We start from the raw sequence: 16,467 nt of genomic DNA on the forward strand, positions 1-16,467 counted from the left end.
GGGTGAAATTTATATATATATATATATATATATATATATATATACAGAGATAGAGAGTAGATGATAGGTACATAGACAGACTATATCCATCTTTGTGCACAAGTTATACAAAGATAGATTAAGTCAGCCAGAGAGTCAATGGATACGTAAATAGATAGATTTTATATAGTATATGATTTTGATATAATTCTAAAATTGTATATGTGTAATTGTATGAAGACGTATATAGCCAGTCAGAGTGATAGGATGAGGTAGATAGATAGATAGATAGATAGATAGATAGATAGATAGATAGATAGATAGTGTAAACAGGTAGATAGATAGATAGATAGATAGATAGACAGTGTAAACAGATAGATAGATAGATAGATAGATAGAGTAAACAGATAGACAGATAGATAGATAGATACTGTAAACAGATAGATAGATAGATAGAGTAAACAGATAGACAGATAGATAGATAGATAGATAGATAGATAGATAGATAGATAGATAGATAGATACTGTAAACAGATAGATAGATAGATAGATAGATAGATAGATAGATACTATAAACAGATAGATAGATAGATAGATAGATAGATAGATAGATAGATAGATAGATCGTTATAGAAACAGAAATATAAATAGCCAGTAAAAGAGATACATGTGTGTGACACAGCTCAGTGCAGAAGGGCTGACACTGTCATTTAGCATAAATTATCGAATTTTTGGTCTGAAATTGGAGAAAGAGTGAGAGATGGAAGACAGAGAGAGATTAATGTGTGGCAGAAGTGAAATTCTCGATGCAGCAGAGTTCAGTTAGCACAAATGTTGGAATCTGTGATTAGAAATTGTAGTAGAAAGAACACGCGACAAACAGAAAGTTGTCATCTGAGAGTTTGCCATGATACAGAGATACTTGCTATTACCTACAATAGAGCTGAATATTATGAAACATTGTTAGCAATCGCCCATTGGAGATATGGTTGTGATGTTGTGGTATTGCTCTTGGTGGCCATCTGTGAGTGTCACCCTTCTTCTCCTTTAAGGGTCAGTCCCCAGGAGTCTCTAGATTACACTTTGCAGCGTGCGGTGCTGGCAGCAGCCGGGTTGGGAGGAGTCACGTGTCCTCATTGTAGTCGATGAGTCCGGAATCACGTGGTGCTAGTAGATTTCTTAATGAAGCCTTTAGACCTGCCTTTCCCCGCCCTCGGAGCGCATGCGCGCCCATAGAGCATAATGTTGTAGGGAATTAGGTGACTCTCTTTTGGGAAGCTGACTTTTAAAAAGACACGGGCAGACCATGCTATGACGACTTCTTCCCTGATCCTGCATCCACACTGGGCGGATACCTTCATGTACGTGTATGACACAAGCCCGAATGAAAAGACTCTCAAGAAAAGCCCAGACATGGAAGGACTGAGTGGGAACTGTCCAAGCACTCACTGCAGGGATTTTATTTCTCATCCAGCATTGGGGCGCCATTCCAGCACCATAGGAACCCACCAAGGACCTGTGTACACGGATATTACCTCTGCAGAGGCTGGCACCAGGCAGTGCCCAGGACCCACATCTTCTTCCAACGCCTCTTTGGGTTATGCTTACCCGTTCGGAAGCAGCTACTACGGCTGCAGGTTGTCTCAATCTCATAATGTCAATTTGCACCAGAAACCCTGCTCTTACCACCCATCCGACAAATACCCCGAGCCCAGCAACTCCTTACCCAGCGAGGATTTCTCTTCCAGGGCCAAAGAATTTGCATTTTACCCTAGTTTTGCCAGTTCTTATCAGGCAGTCCCTGGCTATTTGGACATGTCAGTAGTCCCGGGAATCAGTAGCCATCCGGAACCTAGGCATGATACTCTCCTATCTATGGAGGGTTATCAGCATTGGGCACTACCCAACGGCTGGGATGGGCAAGTGTATTGCTCCAAAGACCAGTCCCAGTCCAGCCACCTATGGAAAGCACCTTTTCCAGGTAACTATGGTATATACCTTACTATTTGATTGTGATTTATGTGCAAGTTGTATAGTTGCATCTACAAGCAGGCATCTGTTACATCTAGCACAACAGCATATTTTAGGTATTAATGGGCTCTTTGTCTACTTGGAGGAACATTTCTTGTGCTGACAGTCTGGTTCCATTTGCTGATCCTTCCTGCAGCTTGTTGATCTCTAGTAACATGTATGGACATAACGTCTGCTGTCAGTCTTCTTCCTGGGTGTAGGAATCTGCAATTCAATATGTAGGTGTCAATTGGCATACAGGGATTCGTGTGCTTTTCATCCCGTTGGAGAGATATTTTGCAGCAGGTAGTAGTCATACTCATACTTGTGGAATAGATTTGTTGGGAATACGGCTATGTAAAGTTATAAAGCACACCTCAGTTTATAAAAATGTAGATGACAGCTGCTAATTCTCAGGTCTGTGCCATCTGTCTTATTGGATGTGCACTGTATGTGCCATGCTGTGTGTATTGAGCTGTTTATATGCTCCTCGTATCCAGTAAACAATATACATTATATGGAAGAGTTGAAATTATTAAACAATAAAGCATGCTCTAGTAACCAGGAAGTGTATATACTAGTGATAGACCAACCGTGACATGTACAATTACACACTGCACCTACTGGTGAAATGGAATCATGACTTTATATCATTGTCTCTTTCTATCTATCTATCTATCTATCTATCTATCTATCTATCTATCTATTTATCCATCTCATATCTATCAGTTATTAGGAACCGGACGTGTTTATGGAGGGACCTATGTAAATAGGTGTTTCTGTGCATGTGTGCATACATTGAAAGTCTATTCACCCATCCATCATCTATTCTATATTCCTCTATCTATCTATTTATCTATCTATTTATCTATCGTTCAAAAGTCATACTAAAACATATAATAACTGGTTATTGCGTGTTTATGTCTCTGTCTATTGACATTAGCATCTATCTATTTACATACCCACCTACATATGAAATATAGATAGATAGATATTCGAATATGTACATATATGTTATGAGTTATATAGCACTATTAGGTTATAAGGAACTGGACGTGTTTATGAAGGGACATGTAAATAGGTGTTTCTGTGCATGTGTGCATGCATTGAATGTCTATTCACCCTTCCATCATCTAATAAAAGTATGTATCGTTCAAAAGTCATAATAAAACATATAATAACTGATTATTGCGTGTATATGTCTGTCTATTGACATTATCACCTATCTATCTATCTATCTATCTATCTATCTATCTATCTATCTATCTATCTATCTATCTATCTATCTATCTATCTATCTCTATATCTATATATTGTTCTAAATATGTTTACGTCCTTGCATGATTATCTGTCTATCTTATTGTCTATCTAGAAACTCACATACGACACCTAATAATTGATTATTCTTTCCACTTATAGCTATAGGTGTTGTATATAGATAGAAATATGTCTCTACTAAATGTAGCTCTACGTTTATATTCACTAATCGTTCATGTATCAAGTATTAAAACATCACCACATAATTTGAAATATTTTGTTATATGTATGAGTGTTGAATATCCATTCATTTATCATGTTATATAGTTTGATTACATGTAAAGTACAGAAATATCTCTTTACAAGGTTCTCAAATCGCTATATGTATGCTGCAAATATATTCATATCATTGTTTTTTTAAGTGCGCGTAAATGTTCTAAATATATTTCATTCATTATATATAAATAAGAATGTATGGCGGGGTTGAAAGATTTATAGACAGAGGTGCCTTTATATTGATTACACTAATGGAGCATGTTCTCTTGTCTAGTACATACAATGTCAGCGCATATGGAAATTATTTCTATATAATATAGTGCGTGCATATATAATAAAATATTCCAAATATGTTTATGCATATATTAGGCTATTCTTATTTTATTTCTATGCTTATTGCGCGTTATGTGTACGTATAATAAAACATCAACTAATTGCTTTGTTGATATGTAGTAGACCTATTTATACACAATGTATAGCTATAGACAGAAAATAAATGAGTAAAGACAGATAGATAGATAAATATAAGTAGAATGCAAACGTATGAACATAGATTGATAGATCGATAGATATATAAATGGATAAGTTTATGTTTTTGTGAAGAAAACCATTACTAATGGATACTAATAACGTAAAGATAGGTAGGTTATCTGTGCATTAATAGTATCTGCGATGCAGGTGGCCGTATTTCCATGAAATGTCAGCAACACTTATATGATTTATATTATTACTTGATAGATTATATGGGTGAATGTATGCATGTAGTTATCTATGTGCAAAGATGGTCTTTAGCCGTATGCTCCATAATGTGCCATTAGGATGGTTTTGTAAAGTACACTATAGAGCAGCTGTCAGTGTGCTTGCAACGTTAAACCTTAAGAGTAAAATATAGTGACAAAGTGAAAGTAGTTCTGCAGAAAGTCTCCCTATAGGTGCTCAGGTGGCTTTGTATGAGCAATACAAAGGCACCAGTCATCTGTTCTAGCACCTGCCCATTGTTGTCTATGGCACTCATGTGTCTTTGAATTCCATGTTAGTCCATGGACATTGAAGTTGAAATGAACTTGATCTTGAAGATAAATCTTGCAGGCGTCTTTTGTAGAACTGTAGAACTAATGTGCTCATCTAAAGATGTCAGAGGGGGATTTATTGGAGCTGCTATCTGACTAGGCAAAATCCATGTGTAAAGGCGGAAGAGCAGGAATTTGACATGGTGGGAATAAAGACTACGGGCTGTAGGGTAAAAATCTCCTGTTTGTTTACTGCAGATGTGGTGCCTCTCCAGCCAGAAGTAAGCAGCTACCGCAGGGGCAGGAAAAAGAGGGTCCCCTATACCAAAATCCAACTGAAGGAGCTGGAGAAGGAATATGCAGCAAGCAAGTTCATTACCAAAGAGAAGAGAAGGAGGATTTCAACTGCCACCAGCCTATCTGAGCGCCAGGTTACCATATGGTTTCAAAATCGGAGAGTCAAAGAAAAAAAAGTGATCACCAAATGCAAAACCTCTCATCTCCATAACACCTGACAAGAGGGGGACCCCGAGTACCCCTAAACCTCCTCCCCCTGAACAAATATTTATCTCATTCCCATGTATAAGACATTTCTCTAAAAGAACTATGGATTATTTAATATAGAAACGGAATGCAAGTGACAGAATCTACCACTGCTCCCAGCACCCTACACTGCAAGCTTCTCCTTGCATCCCCAACTGTGAATATACAGGAGTCTGATGCTTTGTAGGCTCTATGCATATATAAATATATACATAAATAAATATATAGATATATTTAAATGCCAGACACTGAGCTCTTATCCTAGCCCGGGACGTGGTTCTGTCACTGTCAAGGAGAGCCTTGATGACACAAGACATTTGTCTGTTTCTTCCATTGTCTTTAACAATAATATGCCATGTAAATAAGGTGCATTTGTAAACAGGTTTTGTTGAGTATGCTTGAATGCAGTATCTTGTAACAAGTCACAACAAATACCAGCCTGTGTTCGTTGTTTTGGGGGATTCAAGCATCAAATTGCAGTGAGCCTCTGGTGCTTTAAAGGTTAACTGCTGTAGAACCTCTGGAACGTTCTATTAAAGAACGCTGATACTTCGTGTAGTTTCTCGTTCTGTGGCCACATATGGCAAAGGTAAAGAACATTCTGAAACAGGCTCTTTGTTTGAAGCCATCAGTATTATGAGCATTCCAGCAATGGCACGGGGTAGATATTACATCCATATTTGCATTATTTTGGGAAGTATGATTTTGTTTCAGTCATATTGATTGGACGTTATCCTCTACTATTTGCTGTATCTAAAAAGTTCACATTGTCGTTGTTTTTTCTTTTTTTGGTATGGAATATACTCAATGCCAGTCTTAAGCACTGTTACATGCGTCCAGGAAAACAGGATGTGCACAAGGTATGCTGTATAGAGCTCATTTTTATTATTTTGTCTTGTATATTGTATAGTATTGTGGTGTCTGAATATTATCTGTAATGGAAGAAAATTCATTTCTTGAAATAAATATCATCTGGCTTGATGTAGTGTACCATTGTTTGAGTATTGCATTTCAGAGATTTGTCAGCGAATATTTTGTGAAATGGAAAAACCTTATTGCAGAAAACAACCTATATAAGTTGCAGTAATATACTGTATCTAATGATCATTCCAATTACAGTTGTGGGGAATTAAACAGTAGCTAGAAATATAATGAATTAAATGAACTAATTAAAAAAGAGATCTATGTTAGATAACTGCTAGCGTTACATATATGTACCGACAGATGTATACATATGTATATAAGTATACATGTATGGATACATATAGATACATATATATACACATATAGAAATATATTACACGCACATATATATACGTGTATATATAAAATAAGCATATATATATATATGTACACACACACACACACACACACACACACACATATATATATATATATATATTTCCAATTTCTATCTATCAAACCTATCCATCTGTCGGTGTATATATATATATATATATATATATATATATATATATATATATATATATATGCATACATATAGCTGGCCCATCCCTCTAACCCCTCTAATGTCTGTCTGCCTGTGTGTCTATGCACATAGACAGGTTTAGTAGTTGCTCTGGTTTCGTGCATAGTAGCCCCGGTTGAGTTTCATTTCTATTGCAACATCGTATGTATCACTGGTTAATCACTTTATAAATGAATTCAGTCAAAATGATCTCTACTGATATTGCTCGAGTTGTGCTTAAAATGTCAGCCACAAACACCCATCAATTATTTCGAAATCTCTGTATTCGAGAGCATTTCTAAGTAGGATCGTTCTCCATTTGGTCAGCGTGAAAATAATAATCATTATGTTCAATTACAGTGCTATGTATGCAGAGCCTTCCTATTCTTGAATATAAGTAAGGGGTTTATACCTGCAGAGGTGAATCACTATACCAGAGTCATTTGTAATGAAGTGTCTCAGTGACAGGACTCACCCTGAAACATATCCTGACATTAGTTTCCACTTAGCTCTGCTCCTCCTTCTGCCTCTGCTTTAAGCTGACTTCATCTATTTAAATGCATTCATTTGTTTTATTTAAAATTTATATACAGTACATTTTATTTAATACTATTATTTAGATACTTTTATTTATGCATTTACTATTTCAAAATCTTTGGTGAAAAAATATATACAACACACTAGTTTTTATTCTAGAATGTTTTTTTGTGACACTGCAGTGCAAATATATAGGCCCTGTATTTGAGTCAATGTCACCATGATGCTTATCACTGCTATATGATCATACAATATGCAATTTATTGAGGATTCCCAGAATACAGATGGAGATTGCTTGTGAGGAGTACTCATTTCCAATACGTTTTTCACGAGCTGCATGTCAGGAGACACAGACAGGAGACATGGCGTATATCAGGCAAAGACGCCCTAAAAAAGAAAAGACCTGATTTATGGCCCTTAAAGCCGCATTGTTTTTACTTAAGGTATATTTCAAGTCAGCATGTTTTCTGCTAAATTATGTACAAGATAACTAAAGGCTGCTAGGAAGCCATTTAGTGCACTTTATAAGGTGGCTGTCATTTTAAATTATTATACTAGACCACAGTCAGATGAGCAATGGGTACCCTATCCAAACCCTAGATTCTGAAATTTACTCTGTGGATAGTTGCTCTTGGAACTGCCATTTGGTCGTATGTGTATATTTCCGTTCTGGAGCTTGTAAAATGAATGGGATATATTTTGCTTAATGTATATTACATGACAATGTTTTATTTTTTTCTGTAGTCGTTTTTTGTTTGGAATATTTGTATATTTGTTAACTTTCTCAGATCATGTTTGGTATATATATTCCCACTGGTTGTATGTTCCCATAGGATATAAGTTGGACAGTTGGACAGTTTGATACTTTTTTAGGATACTGAACTATGTATTATGTACATATATAATGTACTATGCTATTTGGCTGAGCAGAATAAAAATTGCACAATATTTTTATTTAAATATATGTTAATTAGAGGACCCAGTGAAACGCTTGCAACACGTCTGCATAGTTGGTTTGTCAAAAATAGATTAAAAAAATTAAAGAATAAAAATGATACATGTATATGGAATGTGTAACAATTTTTTGGACACTTCTGTTCAATGTAAGCTTTAAAAAACAAAAATGTATGCTTAAAATAGTCTACTTTTTACAGTAGAAGCATGAGAAAGGCTGGCCTTAGGGTGTATCCTACAAGTTTTGACACTTTTTTGTATTTATATTATTGAAATTAAATTATGTTAGTTACAATGTTTTAATATTATTCAGCACTTTGTTTTTTTTTCTATCCGAATGGAAGGTGCGTGTGTTACTTCTTTGTTCCTTCTCCGTGTGTGGTTACTTATCTATATATATTTTAAGAATGTTTAAATTTGTAGGTTAGACGTAGATTGCAAATGTTGACTAGAGCTGAGTAATAAAATGAATATAACAATAATCTTAATATTTTGAGTATGCATATATAAATTATTATTTAATCCGGAATGTGTGTATTTGTGTATAGTGCAGCAATTTAATGTAGTCTAAATGTATACTACAATGTGAATATATGATCCTATTTCCCAATATACTACTGTAAAGCCGACAAAGCAATATAGACTAATATGCAATAAGGTTTCTATTCTATTATGTTGTTATAGAATTCAAGGACACACATAATAAAACAACTATATTAGGGCTCATCCATACTAGTATTTTTTATGAACACAACTAAATATGATGGGTCATTTGGTGGATCCTATTCCTATGTATGGGTCAAATTGCTGACAAAGTGCACTAGCTTACACTAATCAACAGACATACTGCAAAAAAGAACCCGCTAGAGTTGACATATCCTGATACAGTTGGTGCCTAGAAGTTTTTCCAATGGCAAGGAGATTACGCATTGCATTGTTTAATAGTTCACTTAGACTGTATTGTGTGTAGATTAATATGTACTTTTCAAATATGCAACCTATACAGGATCTCTACATAAGCATACAAGACCTGTACAAGAATAGGAGAAATAATGTTTCATTGTAACGCTATAGAGGTCAAGAAGAATGCGGCTAACTTTCTTTAACTCTTTCATTCTCAATGTATCTTTGACCCTAAAAGGACGTTTTTTAGTGATTGTATGCATGTGCTGGTTAATAGGCTTTTATGGAAGGCAATTTTTGATACTTTTGTGTAGATTCAATGCAATTGTTATACCAGAATAATTGGGAAATTATTGTGTAAAAAATAAGTAATATATTGATTGTCTCCAAACTTGTTTTAATCACAAGTAAGAAATCCTAAAATATTAGCAATATTTCATCCTCTAGTGTCTAAAATTATTTAGGTGTATAAAATGCTGAAGTTAGGGGAAAGACTTGGGGCTGGAAATTCACATATAAATAAATAAAAATCTTCTTATTTTATAGCGCCAACTTATTCCACAGTGCTTTCAGGTAATAATTTTAAATTTATTACCCTCCATCAAGCTGCTTACTCATTTTACTGACCTCAGAAGGATGGAAGGCTGAGTCGACCTTGAACCGGCTACCTGAACCAAGCGTGGATTGAACTCGCAACCTTCAGGTCATGAGCAAGAGCTTAGGACTGTATTTCTGCTGCCTTAACACCCTGCGCCACATGAGGCTGGCAAGGGATTTGTTAAATTCATTTATTAGCAATATTTTAATAAACAATTTGTCACCTAAAGTTTAGAAAGGTCCCACTGTAACTGGAAGCCCCAGTTACAGTTAAAAACAGTCATGAAAATGCGACCGTTCTAGTTAACATCTCCAGGCAGACACCCAAGTTTGATCACTTGACCAGTCTCCAAGTTATCAAATGATCACGTGAGCTTGTGGATACATTGGTATGGCCAATTCCTCCATGGTATCCTCCATGCTTATTAAAAAGCTGGGTATGTAACAATTGAGAAGGAAGAGAAGGTAAATTACTGTTTCGCACTACTGTATTTTGGCTTCCAGCTATTCTTGAGCAGCCATGTTGTGGAGTGCCATTTCAACAGCACTCTAGAATATGGCTTCTTAATGACAACAGTAAAAATCTGTTTTGGTGGTAATCAAGGGGTTAAAATTGTATTGATGCGCTTTAGAGACAGCGTTGTAGAATATGCCATCCCTGAATTCCTCACAAGGTTCAGCGGATTTTGATGCAGAATTGCTGGCAGGGTTATGCTACTTTGGGGGACTTTGGGGCTGAATATTTCGCAGGAGGGCACATTCTTCAACGCTGTTGCAGAATATACCATCCTGTGTAAAAGATCCATCATTGTTCGTGGTGTTCTATCAGAAAAAAACTGCAGATAAACCAGGTAAAATGGCATAATAATACAACATTGGAAAACCCAAACCGTGAAGGAATGTTTTTTCAAGCATTTCTAAGTAAATTTGCACCAGGCCGTACAAGTTGCTTTATTATTTAAATAACATTAAATTATATTGATGTATTACAAAGTATTTATTTCTATGTACGTTCATTTATCACTCTGTAGATATTGTTTTAAGAATGAAATGTTTATATATATACCCCACATCCTTAATAAATCTATTGACATGTAGTCTGCTTACTTAGCAAAACTGTGTAGTTAAATATGAACAGTTTATTTGCTGACACATGCATTGCTTGCCAGCGGAATACAAAAATATTTTTTTTGAGTTGCCATTGATAAATGTAAAAAACATTTGCTCTAATTTGTATTTTCTGTAGGTTTTGTATTGTTAAAAATAATACTTTCAATTCTTCTGTCCATTAAAAGTCCATAAAATATCTTTCATTGCTAAATAGTGGACCCATTTTATTAGCCCATGCTATGTCTATGGGCCCTGAAGATAAAAGCAAATTTTCAAAAATAAAAACCTAATGACAAAACTGATCATGAATTTTCCTATCATAACAGTTTCGTATCTGATAACATCAGTGACATTGGATGTTTCCCCGAGCCAGACGTAATCAGTATATGTGAAATCGGTATTACTGCTTTATTTGTATTTAAAAAAAAAAAAATTCTATTGGCCGATTCTCAGATGTTATATTAGCCAATGGGATTTAGCTGGAATCTCTTCAGTGTTGTGTCTGAAAATGGAAATATTACTTTTTGTATCTTTAATGGAATGATGAAACTGAAATGTATAAGATGAAGACCAATACTAGTGAGAAAAAAGCTAAATCTCCCCTATTCTACCAGGTGGTTGGGGGTGTAATGACTTGTAATAATTTTTTTGGTGAACATCACGTAAATAGAGATGAGCGAACGAGCTAGTTTAGGGCAATTACTCGAACGAGCATCGTTTTTTTCGAGTAACTGCTTACTTGGCGAAAAGATTCAGGAGGCGCCGGGGGGTGGGAGGCGGCAGGGTAGAACGTGGGGTAGCAGGGGGGAACAGGTGGGAGCTTTCTCCCCCCCCCCTGCTCACCCCCGCAACCTCGGCGCCCCCGAATCTTTTTGCCCGATTAGGCAGTTACTCGAAAAAAGCAATGCTCGATCGAGTAATTGCTCTAAACGAGCACGTTCGCTCATCTCTACACGTAAATTATGTTGATTAGATGTGATTCTTATTACCATCTTCATCCATATTTATTTTGTTTTTATATATTTATTATATATTTGTATTTTTCTATTTATGTTTTTATTGCTTGCATTTTATTTAATATATGTATAATAATGTTCTCAGGTTTTTGCATATTTTCCAAGAATAGTGCAGCATGCAACCCTATTCTTATAATGTATAGCTAAAAAATAAGAATGTGAAGATATTGCCAAATCTTAAAGCTCGCATTCAATGTTATCCTGTAATATTAAAGGGTTTATAAGACCTTTGAGAAGCTGGTTGATATTTCTCTTTGTATTTTATATTTTGCATATGACTATTTGTCTGTTAAGTCCCTTTCACACCATGTTTTTTTCCCTTAAAACATACAGATACGGTATGTACAAACGTATAGGTTGAACCTATATTGAAGTTTATCCTTCTAGCATACGTTTCTTGGTAAAATGCATTAAAAAAAAATGGTGGGCCTTTTCTTATTAACACCAACATAATTGAAAGTGATATAATGTGTCTGCTATTTAGCACATCGCCCTGAAGTCAATGCTGTGGCATATGTAAATGTATGGCTTTGGAGTTTGTTTGTTTTAGGAGTCCTTGTTAGTCAAAATGAGAAAACACTGTAAAACTCAATTGGAAATTGACTTTTTAGCTATCTATCCTAAAGGGGTATTCCGGCAATTCAAAGTGAGAGTTATATGATTCATAAGGCATGTAATATTGCAATATAATAAGAGATGAGCGAGAACGCTCGGTACAGGCAGATACTCGAGCGAGCATCGCTCTTCTCGAGTAACTGCATACTCGTCCAAGCAAATGCAGGGGGGCGGCGGGGGTGAACGAGGGGGAGAGAGAGAGATCCCCTTCTCCTCCCCCCCCTCACATTTACTCAGATGAGTATGCAGTTACGCGAGAAGAGCGAAGCTTGCTCGAGTATCTGCCTTTACTGAGCGTGCTCGCTCAGCTCTAAATATAATGTTAGAACTTGTTTTACAAAGCTGCATTGATATGGCTTTACCTCTGGTCACCCCTCCATTAGTTTCCAATGGTTATGACCTGTATGTACCGTTGTTTTACTGGTCAGGCATGCTCAGTATATACAGTTGTACACTTCTGAATGTTTACTCATCAGTAACAGGCAGTGGGGCATTGTAGGAGATGTAGTTTTTGCACTCTATGGTGGCTAATTTAAACAACAATGTGGAAATCTGTAGCTTGTTGGAATGTAGCAGTTGTGCAGATCAGCCAAAAAAGGTACTAGAGTTCAATTTGATAATTTATATGGATGTTTGGAATAATGGCAGTAACTGGAAACATTAGGGAAATTTTGAAAATTTTGCCCAGTTTCTGGAATACCCTTTTAAATCTGTTTGCAAAAATGAAGCTGTAGTTTATATTAAGCAATTGTATATATATATATATATATATATATATATATATATATATATATATATATATATATATATATATATATATAGCAATCAAATAATGCTAGTATTAGTATAATGCTCCAGACTCTACCCTCTCCTATCCATCCTGAATGCAGCAGCCAGGCTCATCTTCCTGTCCAGCTGCTACTCGGACTCCTCTGCCCTGTGCCGGTCACTGCACTGGCTGCCTGTCAAATACAGAATTCAATTTAAACTTGCTACCCTCTTCCACAAAGCACTCCACAGCACTGCACCGCCCTACATTGCCTCCCTCATCTCAATTCACCACCCAGCCAGCGCCATCCGCTCTGCAAATGAAATCAGACTGAGTGCCCCTTTAATTCGAACCTCTCATTCCCGCCTCCAAGACTTCTCAAGAGCAGCACCAGTCCTCTGGAACGCACTACCAAAGGCTATCCGGGCAATCACTGACACACTAAACTTTAGGCGTGCTCTAAAAACACACCTCTTCAGGGAGGCATACCACATCCCCTAAACCAAATCCCTCAGTACTCTGCCTGATAACATGCTCCCTATCCCACTGACTGCAATCCCTGCTAGCTGTAATCAACCGGCACCTGCAGTCATACCGATTCAGCCACTATACGGCCTGACCATTGTCTGTGTGTATAGCATTCCTCATTCTCCACCTCGCCATACCGTGCACATCTCCAGCCCTTTACCTTCTGTATCACCCCATTATCTGTAGTATGTAAGCTCGTTGGAGCAGGACCCTCACCCCTATTGTTTCCATCAATTGATTACTTCGTGTAACCGTTGTCTTGTGTTATCTCCCCTGTATTGTAAGCGCTGCGGAATATGTTGGCGCTATATAAATAAAGATTATTATTATTATTTCTGGGGGAAATATGTCTGCAATAGAGTGCTGTGCAGAGCGCTATACTGCAGAACGAAGAGTGCCTAGTACTCAATAGTAAGGAGATTTAGGGATGCCATGTGCGCCATACAGGTTCTATGCAAGCGTCTCTGTCATGTGCATAAGGCCTAGGTCCTGAGAGCTGGGGGCCATAAAGCCTGTAGGATAGCCTAACTCTGCAGTCTACTATCAGAATACCAGCTAACACACATGGCAGTCTGTATTCTGCTAATAGGGTTGCTAGTCACAATACTGGGAAATTGAAATTCCCAATAGCCTTGCTGGTGATCATTAGGTTACTCCCATAGCTAAAAGAAGGGTTAACATATTATTAATGAAGTGTTTTTTAATGAACTCCAACCCATGCAACGAGGCATGTTGTCTTCAAAATAATTATATGTCTTCCTAATAATAATTGACCAAGTTACAGACTATGTGTGACTTGAGAAAGAGGACCACGTTTCCCCAAAATGTGTTGTTTTTATGGAGTTTTTAAGCATGCAGTGAAGTGCTATCTGCACTATATCTCTTGGTCTTGGATTCCTGAACGAGGCTGGCACCTGCAGTTCCACGGAAAAGCTTGGTGGAAGTACCTTCATGTAAAGTCGATATTCTCTACAGTGGTTTTGTGTCTGCTATTTAGGCCTGCATTGAGGTGAGCCTCCATGATTTTATGTTTCTATGTGTGTATTCTGAAAATACTGACACTATGTGGCACCCTATTCTTTTTTTCTCATACAGTCCTCTTCTGCTAATTTCGGGGCACCAGAACACGAGTGCAACTGCTACTATTGAGTGAGGAGCTCTTCATTTGTGAGATGACATTTTTTATGACTATTTGGAAAGATAATGCTAATCAGAGGCGTAACTTGAAGCTCCTGGGCCCCAATGCAAAACCTGGAACGGGGCCCCCAACTATAATGCTTTATTCATAGTACTGGGCTTCCTATATGGGCCCCCCAAGGCTCCTGGGCCCGGGTGCAACCGCATCCCCTGCATCCTCTATAGTTACGCCCCTGATGCTAATATAACTTAAACGGGTTTTCCCAATAATAATAATAATCCTCTTTTCAAGCACTAGGCAATAGATGTCTGATTGCTGGGGGTCTGGCTGGTGGGACTAGCAATCCCTACCACTGTACTATCCAAGTTTCCCAAGTGTGTGGAGCAGTGGTGTACATACAAGACTACTGCTCCATTCACTTCTATGGAGTGGAAGATTGCTATGTGCATTCATTTCTCTCCGTCCCATAGAAATAAATGGGGTGGTTCTCACACATGCGCAGCAATGCTGCATTCACAAGGGGAACTTGAGGTACGCAGATGTCAGGATCGCTAAAAGATAGGGGATAAATGTCACTCGTGGGAAAACCCTTTTAATGTTCTGCTTAGTTTTAATATACTGCTAGAACATCGATCCTTATGCTGATATACAAAGAAAACACATTCTTTGAGCAAATAAGGAAAGTACACAGTTCTGTGGTTGATTCTTGACAAGAAAAAATAGCTATTGTTTAGGATCTCTGCTTCTTAACCCTTTCTTTGCTTCTGCCAGTGCATTAGCTTTTAAAGGGTGCATATTAGAGATGAGCGAACGTACTCGGATAAGTACTACTCGTCCGAGTAATGTGCTTTATCCGAGTACCGCTGTACTCGGGGCTAAAGATTCGGGTGCCGCCGCGGAGCGGGGAGCTGCAGGGGAGAGCGGGAAGGAACGGAGGGGAGATCTTTCTCTCCTTCTCTCCCGCCCGCTCTCCCCTGCTCCCCGCCGCAACTCACCTGTCAGCAGCGGCGCTCCCCGAATCTTTAGCCCCGAGTACAGCGGTACTCGGATAAAGCACATTACTCGGACGAGTAGTGCTTATCCGAGTACGTTCGCTCATCTCTAGTGCATATAATAAGAAAACTGCAACTATCATGATTGTTACTGCGATGCAGTTTTGGTAAAGTAACTACATTCAGGCAAAGTCTTGCCATTTACAGTTAATTCTTTCACGATGTAGAACTTCTTTGTTTCACCTCCCTTTCAGATTCTCACCTTGATGAAGCAAAAAAGAGGATCAGGTACAGAAATAGGCTCATAATGTCAGAGACCTTTAGTGCGTGACTCTTACTTATGTTTTTGGAAGAGTTTCATTTGGCAAACCTTTGACATGACTTGCATTTCTGACAGTATACAGGTAATAATATTGAAGAGATCATTTCAGCCTACTGCTCATCCTTCTGAAATATCTACCATCATCTTACATTTGTGAAGAATGGGGCCCAAAGCTAGCTAAACAAAGACAGTTGAAATGCCTTATGACATATCCGGGGGGAAGGGGAACTAAATTCTTTTGGATATGCACAGAGAGACTTAAAGGGGTTTTCCACCGAAATACTATTGATGACCTATCATGGGGATAGGTCATCAATAGTTGATCGGCAGGGGTATGTCGCTTGGGATCCTAACCGATCAGCTGTGTGGGCGGATGCTGTCAGCGCCTCAAGAACACAGAGGTCGGAGCGAAAGCCTCCACACCGACCTCCGTGTAGTAGCCG

The 16,467-nt window shown here is 37.7% G+C and overlaps 1 protein-coding gene across 1 annotated transcript; it reads left to right on the plus strand.

Annotated features, from left to right (window-relative positions):
* Positions 1–1,216: 1,216 nt before the first annotated feature.
* Positions 1,217–6,056, plus strand: HOXC13 (homeobox C13). Its single transcript, XM_066584265.1, has 2 exons — positions 1,217–1,960; positions 4,791–6,056. Exons 1-2 carry the CDS (start codon positions 1,291–1,293, stop codon positions 5,045–5,047), a joined length of 927 nt encoding a protein of 308 aa, XP_066440362.1. The 5' UTR covers positions 1,217–1,290; the 3' UTR covers positions 5,048–6,056.
* The last annotated feature ends 10,411 nt before the right edge of the window (positions 6,057–16,467 follow it).

Source organism: Eleutherodactylus coqui, chromosome 1 (assembly GCF_035609145.1).
Source record: "Eleutherodactylus coqui strain aEleCoq1 chromosome 1, aEleCoq1.hap1, whole genome shotgun sequence".
NCBI classification, from domain to species: Eukaryota; Metazoa; Chordata; class Amphibia; order Anura; family Eleutherodactylidae; genus Eleutherodactylus; species Eleutherodactylus coqui.

Bases quoted from the DNA above. Each gene is read 5' to 3' on its own strand.
- HOXC13 (XM_066584265.1), top strand. From the start codon at position 1,291: ATGACGACTTCTTCCCTGATCCTGCATCCACACTGGGCGGATACCTTC. The intron at 1,961-4,790 runs GTAACTATGGTA...TGTTTACTGCAG, and splicing joins ATGGAAAGCACCTTTTCCAG to ATGTGGTGCCTCTCCAGCCA.